We start from the raw sequence: 8001 nt of genomic DNA on the forward strand, positions 1-8001 counted from the left end.
GTACACACCACCTCATCTATGCCCATAGCCCTCAGCTTGTGTAGCAAGCGTTTGTGTGGTACCGTATCAAAAGCCTTTGAGAAATCCAGATATACCACATCCACCGGCTTACCTCCGTCCATATCTCTACTTACCCCCTCATAAAAAGTTAGCAGGTTAGTCAGGCAGGAACGGTCTTTCCTGAACCCGTGCTGATTGTCATTAACTATCCCGTTATCCTTAACAAATTTTACCAAATAGTCCTTAATTATACCTTCTAACAGTTTACAAACTACCGATGTTAGACTGACCGGCCTATAGTTCCCAGGTTGGCACCTAGCCCCCTTTCTGAATATTGGAACTACCGTAGCCCTCCGCCAATCACTGGGGATCCTACCAGTCATTAAGGAGTCCTTAAAAATTAGGAATAATGGTCTTGTTATAACCTGGCTTAGTACCCTAAGTACCTTGGGGTGAAGGTTATCTGGTCCCAACGCTTTATTTGCATTGAGCATTTTAAGTCTTTGTTCTATTCCACTTTCCGTCAACCACTGGGGTATATTATCGGTAGAACTCTGTGTTTTATCCTGTATGTCAAACCCGTTTCCCTCCTGAGTGTATACTGAGGAGAAAAAATTGTTCAGCGCCTCGGCCCTCTCCTTGTCACTTGTGAGTAACTTCCCGTTTTCATCCTCTTCTCTTTCTGTCCCGCAGCGTTCTTTGGGACGGTGACAAACCCGTCACTCGGGGTCCACGAGATGAAAATCGGACCTGCCACTTATGAGGTGAAGACCGGCGATATAACCAAAGAGCAGACCGACGTCATTGTGAATTCTTCCAACCAAAACTTCACCCTGAACTCAGGTGATTCCCCCCCTCCCTCCCCTCCCGCCCCGGGGTTCGAGGATCAGATTATAGATTTGGAATCACGCAGAAATATTGGAAGGGGGTCACAAATTTTCCCCCATGTACGAAGTCATAGATACAACAAGGGCGGGCAGTACAAATTATACTCATTATAGGATCACCCTATGCGTTGTATTGAGTAACAAGCAATTCCCTCTACGACTAAGCCCATAAGGGTGAAACGCGTCAGTGGTGGACCGTGCCATGCTGGCTTTTGGGTGGAATATATTACATGTCTGGTGAACTAGTGGTGTGCAGTAATTTTTTGGGTGGATGGTATAACATAACAAAACTTAAATACATAGCAGAACTACAGCCGTGTCTGGGGAGTGGAAAGTGGAGAGGACGCGTATAGAGGTGTTCGGCTGTAAAGGGATTATGATGAGTTGGAGACACAAAGCTTGTAGAGAAAACAATGAGTTCTGATGAGTTGGCTTCGGGCTCAACTCACAAAGTAATCTCCTCAGGATAGACAGACGGTTCTGCTTCATTGTGCAAGAAATAAATAAGCTTTCCCCTCAGCTGCCCCCAATAACTCTGTTCAGGAGCTTTCCTGCAAAGCAAGGTGTTCTAAACATCTAAAATGCATCATGTGATTGTCAGCAGTGGGTTGTACAATATCTCGTGCTGCGGTACAAACACAATGAGTAGCGGAGGACATTCAGCGGTGGGCGTCTCCATGACAAGCTGAAAGGAGCCAATGACAGTGAGCCCCAGTTATGGTCACATGAACCTGAACCCGTCTTTAAGGCATTTTACTGTCTGCTGTGATGTTCCTGAAAACTCCTTCTACAAAAAATAATTAATTTCTCATGAAAACACAAATTCTTCCACTTTCCTGCAAATACGGTAATCATTTCCGAATTATATGAGTTTCTGAGGCTGATGTCACAGCGACAAAACCTCTAAAATCTACAGGAAGAACATAGAGCTGGTTTTGTGCCGCGCTCATCCAGCCGCTTTTTCACCTCCCTGCTGTGTCCCATATAGCAACCATGTGACATTGGCCTAAGAGATGAGTAATGGGATTGGTCCAGACAGAAGATGAGAATTTCACTGTTTGGTCGATGGCGAGAGTTCCCTGACAATCTCTCTTATCTCTTGGGAACTAGAGAGGCTCCCACCATCCCTGTGCTGAGATCCTAGGTCAGTACATCTGCTGTGCCCATTATGAGGGGCTCCCGCCATCCTTGTGCTGAGTGCCCAGTTCTGTTCACCTGCTGTGCCCATTACGATGAGTTTCCACCATCCCTGTGCTGAGTTCTCGGGTCTGCCAGGGGCTAATATCTCCATGCTGACCCTATAACTGAAGATAACCAAGCAAACATTGGCAGAGAGATGTAATGCAGTTTCTTGGAGATGTGGGAGGAGCTTCATCTGTTGCTAGCTTACTATATCAGGTGACTCAAACAATGTCTTTTACCTATATGTTGAATGAAGGAAAAGTAAAATTTTTAGGTTAGTAGATACTGTATTTTTCCATGTATAAGACTATACTTTTTAATAAAAATATTTACCTAAAAATGGAGGGGCGTCTTATACACGGGGGGGCTGAGAGGAGAACCGCGGTTGCGAAACTGCCGATACCTCTGCAAACTAGCCTCACGAGTGAAACTTCCGATTGCAGAGACAAGCTAACAGGTTTCCTCCAATCATGAGCCTTAAGTACCCGACGTCAGCTGATGCTGCGGAGAGCCTGTAGCCAGTGCCCAGATGTAATAGGGAGCGGTAATGTCGGAGCATTCTGAGCCCATAAAATGTCAGAAAACAAAAAAAATCCCGGTAAATACCAATATCAGGAAGCGGCTGTCTTACTCTGCAAAATTTAAACTGGATGTAATCAGTTATGCAAAAGAGCATGGAAAATATTGATTTCTGAATTTTGGGTAAGAAAAGTGGGGGGCGTCCTATACATGGGGGCGTCTTATAGATGGAAAAATACGGTATCTGAGTTGAACATTTCTGTCTCGTTGATGCAGGTGCGGGGGGATTAGCTGCCTCCACAGTGGCCGACGCAATCCTCGATGGTTTGGTGGAATTCATCAAATCTAAATCAGTCGGTTCGCTTCAGACGGTGAAAGTGGTTCTATTCCAGCAACATATGCTGAATGATTTCTACATGAGCATGAAGAAGAGAGAGGGGACAGCCCTGCCCGAAGCCAAATCCTTCCTCACTAGACTCACCGGTGAGTACAATATGGCTGACCCAGAGAGAACAAGAGAGGGGAAGAAACATTTCTGTTATAGGAGGTTCAGTATCCTGGAAGAGAGAATGTGAGATTGAAGCGTCACACTGTGAAGTTTATTCCAATGATTGATTATTTGCAAAGCCAACACGTTTTGGGGGCTGTAAATTCACCCCCTTCATCTGGGTTTAATGGAACGAAGCAAAGATACAGTGTACAGTATGTGGACTCAATCATCAGTTTAGTTTAGGGACTGCAAAGTCCTAAGACTCTGCAAAGATCCAACTATATTAGAAAATGAGTACCCAGATCTGGAAAAAATAATCTGATTAACACAACACTATGCTGTGCATGGGCCCCCAAAACTCTGTTTATTGAACTCAAACAGTTCCACAAAAGAGCATAAACACATTAATATCAGCCACATCAATGAGTATGTAGAAGTATCTGGATACAGATATGCAAAAAAAGATAAAGACACAGAGACAATGGCAGCCTGCTATGAGCCCCTATTATATACATGTGTCATGTGACATACTGAGGTGAACATATATGGGTTGTAGTAGTTTTGGTGGTTGGACCAGTGTAGGTCACCCTGCATTTAGAGTCAGAGTAGAGTTACACCTCTGGTCCCATATGTTATGACATTTGAGAGGACAATTCATTTACTAATGTCTAAATTTTTCATATGGGATCATCTGACTGATTAATGTTTTCCACTGAACTTCCATAGGGGCGGGGGGGGGATCCATTTAATGGCTACAGCTTATCGGACCAGAAAGAGTATTCTAGAGTAATGTGACCTTGAAAATGACTTCTTGAAGTGACATGGCCGTGTTATTATGAGACTTTAGTGATTGGGTTTATATCTACTTCAATCAGTGAACCAATCGTCATGAAATGATCTTTATCCCGCACATCCACGCAGTTCTTCTGCTGAAATGCACGTTATCCAGACCTGGTGTGAATCCCGTTTATAGAGTGACTATTCCCAATTTAGATTTTCTCTCTCAGTTTGTGACTTCATTTTGTCTTTTCTTCCCCTTTAGAATTGTTTATGTCATCAAAAGCACAGAAGCGGGTTCAGAAGCTGACGGCCTTCCAGCTGGTAGATGGCATTGAGCCTGTGGTGTTCAGCTTATGTGCTGAAGATAAAAGTGACGTGGAAAGGACCAAGGCTTGGCTTCAGGCGCAGATAGAATTCGAGCAGTCGGAGAAGGTGATCCGAGAGGAATGTATCTCTGAACTAGAAGAAGCCGAGGTGAAGAAGTTCTCCGACCTCCAGAAAAAGTTTCAGGTCTCGGTGATTTACAAACCTCCCGACCCCTCCATCCGGATCCTGGGCCTCACCCGGGACGTAATGGCCGTGTCCGGGGAGATCGAAACGATTATAAACCGAGTAAAAGACAGAAAGAAGAAGGAGAGGACTGCCGAGCTCACCGGTAATCTGGTGGAATGGAGATACGAGACCGGAGGGATTATGGTTGCCTTCGACAAGATGATAAACCTGGAGCTGGAAGAGGCAAAGACTGACAGGAAGGATAAGATCACAATCCAGATGCATGGACAACTATTTGCTGTCAGTATAAAACATGAAAAGGCCACAGACACGCAGGGAAACCAAATTCGGATCCAACGTTTTGTGAAACATGGTAATGGGGCTTTTTGTTGTAATGTTTATTGAATAGCTCCGCCGTATTCTGCAGCGTTGTACTTCATCAGGGAGAAGGATCAGAAATGACCCAGAGGGATATGAATTATAGGGTGCGGCATATTCTAAAAGGAAATTCTGTGTTCATCCATCCATTGTATTATATAAATTCACCTAAACTCAGTAGCTGCAATTACAGGGAAGATTCACCTTAGAAACTTTCACCTCCTATAAATCATTCTCCATGGACCTTCATGTGCCTCAGATGGCCTCCTACAGAAAGATATTTAGGTTTGGCAACATTGAGATAACCCATCTGTCAGCTTCTATTGATGAGTTCTGTGTTTCCCCTCCCGTCTCTCTCAGTGCCTGTTATGGCTGGACTTCCCACTTATTGGTTTATTCTACCCTATGGCAAATCCGTCTGGGGATGGTGACACCAGCAATTAGCTATGTTATGTCTCTGTCCACCACATTAGCTCTAATTAGTCCGGATTGACAGTGCTTGTCTTGGTACCAGGCACTTGCCCCACACCAGTGCTGTCAAACTCACAACACATGTAGAAAGTGGGGTGCATCAGAGTGACTGCCTGGAAAACATTCACAGGTGGCTCAGATCAAAAGTTCTATAATAGGTCAGATATATAACGTAAGAAAGATGCATGAATGTTAAAAAAACACAGTACAGTACAGGACAAAGGCAGATTCAGAGATGACTGGGTAATATGAAGATATCAGGTGATTGGCCAGAGCTGTAAGGACCCTTATATAACCCTTCCAAGTCAAGGGATCCTCCATTATTTTACATGCAGTAAAGGACATAGAGGGGAGGGTGCTTTGTCCTGTACTGTACTCCAAGCAACGGAAAAGTCAAAAATCCAATTTTCTTGACCAGTACAGGACAGGGGCAGATTCAGAGATAACTGGGACATACCCAAGCATACCACACCAACAGGCCTGCATAACAGAACTCAAGAGGGAAGGCCCAACCTCACGCAGCACTCTGTAGCCCCTTATGGCTAATACTATGCCTGATAGTGCCCAAACATCCACCTGGTATAACTTAGTAAACATATTAACAGAAGACTGAGGGGGCTGCCTTGTTAATCTGCAACACATATGCTTGATGCCAAAAAACCCAAGAAGCACTGACAGGTCTAGTAGAGTGTGCGTTCACATAAAGAGTCAGAGCCTTCCCTTTCGCAGAATAGGCATGCACAATGACTTATTTTTTTCATCTTGAGATGGTAAAATGAGACGCAGGGAACCCCATGTGAGGTCCTTTGGAATAAATAGACAATCTGATTGTCAGAACAAAGCTGTAGCCAAGAGATATACTTGAAACAATGGAGAGAGACTTCCCTAGGATGTGTTAGGACAAAAGGAGGGAAGGATGATATCCTCATGAAGCTGAAAAGTAGACATGATCTTAGGCTCAAAGGAATCCTTCAGCCTAAGCATGACCTCATCCTTGGAAGAACAAGAAAAGGTTCCTTGACAATAGAGCTTCAAGCTCTAAACTCTCAGAAGTAAATGCAACAAGGGAAGCAACCTTGTATGTGAGATCCAGTAGAGAGATGAAAGGACCAAATTAGGAAACCACAGTATCACTGGAGGGCACTCCCCTGCTGCTGGTGTTGGGAGTACAAAGATGGCCACTGTACCAGCCTCCATGCATTAGCTGGGCAGTCTGGTGTTCCAAGAAGGACACCAGTGGCACTCTGAGCATGCTCCAGCCCCCTAGCCTGTCTCATAGCTGTCCGCCGTCCACTGCATGCTGCCCCAACCGTAGGGGGCATGCAGGCAGGGCCGGTGCCCTAGGCAAGACCAGCACCATGCACCCCCCCTCCCGTGGCACAACCCCCAATCTCCACCCCCGCGGAGCCCCATTCTCCTGCAGGTTAGTTTCTGCAGGGGACAGGTGTATGTAATTTAATTTGAAATAGCCAATTGCAGACTAGCTAATGAAACCCCACCCACTGAGCAGAGGAGCGAACCTTAGAGAGAAAGTTGTCTCTCAGTTACGCTCCTCTGCTCAGTGGGTGGGTGCAATAGCCAGCCTGCTTTTGGCTTTTGCAATTTGAAATAGACGGGGGCACCATGGGGGGTGAATGGTCAAGGCTGCGCCCTAGGTAGCAGTGCGCCCTAGGCGGCTGCCTAGTTTGCCTACTGGCAGCCACGACCCTGCAGGCAGGCAGGAAAAACTGACTTTATTCTTCGCTCACTCCAAATGATCATACTCCATAAGGGGTGTTTAGGGATAGTGGCACACCTGTACGAATATGCTTCTGCCTTGGACATATATAGCACCCTGCAGCTAACCCAATGCGCTGTATGAAGTGCCTTTGGCAGGATCCAGTGCCCAAAGCTAGATCTACAGCTACCTGTGGAGTGCTGGTACAGTTCCCGAAGCTGTTGCTGTAGGGCATTGACCTGCAGGCTGCAAGGTTGCAGCTGTGGCCATACACAGCCATAGGAAGACACTTGATTGCAGAATTGCAGGGGAAAAAAAATCTAAACTACCCGTGTCTCCATCAGTAAAGAGGGTGATATGGGGTCCTGCACCACGGTTTTACTTGTCTGTTTTTTTCTTTGGGTCCTGACTGCACATCTTATCTTTTAGAAGGGGAATCTATCGCGTTGCCAACACACTGGGAGACGATGGGTAAGACCCCTGTGATGGAGGTGGATGTCGCTCCCGGGACTTCTGAATACACCACTGTACAGCAGAAATTCCAGCAAAGCTGCAGAAACATAATACTGAAGGTAATGTCTCCAATACATTGTGATGGATGATGTCAGATGTCAGTGATAGAATTCTGGGTGGGAGTGATGGTCTGCGTATGGTGTAGGGACTGGGCATACAAACATGGCACTGAGGACTAGTGCTGAGCAGGTGTCATGGAGTAAGTGGAACCTCCATGTCACCATTTACCTGGAGGGTCACATCGCTACTGGATGATGACTGATAAAACCCCTGGTAGGGGCTCCTCTGCAGGGCCGGATTTCCCACAAGGCCAACTAAGGCCTGGCCTCGGGGCAGCAGGGAGTACAGGGGCAGCAGGGGTGTGGAATTCCTATCTCCCGATGCACGGGACATGCAGTTCCGGGAGCTGTGCGGGTAGTTGTTTTCTACATTTAACCCTGCTTTGGGCAAGCAGGGCTAAATGTGCTGCGGGGAAGCCGACGCTTGTTTTCTACAAGTGATCCCGGCGATGTCACTGAGATCACTTGCATGCGGCCTGCATACGGGGGGGGGGGGGGGGGGAGCGAGGGAAG

General features: G+C 46.3%; 1 protein-coding gene across 1 annotated transcript in view; it reads left to right on the top strand.

The window, feature by feature from the left end:
- LOC108802430 (poly [ADP-ribose] polymerase 14-like) overlaps positions 1-8001 on the top strand; it is a 37273-nt gene that overhangs the window by 23207 nt on the left and 6065 nt on the right. The window contains exons 10-13 of the mRNA XM_018574286.1: positions 694-843; positions 2865-3071; positions 4121-4723; positions 7346-7488. Coding sequence (XP_018429788.1) covers positions 694-843; positions 2865-3071; positions 4121-4723; positions 7346-7488 — 1103 coding nt within the window. The remainder of the gene's footprint in view (positions 1-693; positions 844-2864; positions 3072-4120; positions 4724-7345; positions 7489-8001) is intronic.

Source organism: Nanorana parkeri, unplaced genomic scaffold (assembly GCF_000935625.1).
Source record: "Nanorana parkeri isolate BGI_ZX_2015 unplaced genomic scaffold, ASM93562v1 scaffold2859, whole genome shotgun sequence".
Lineage (NCBI taxonomy): Eukaryota > Metazoa > Chordata > Amphibia > Anura > Dicroglossidae > Nanorana > Nanorana parkeri.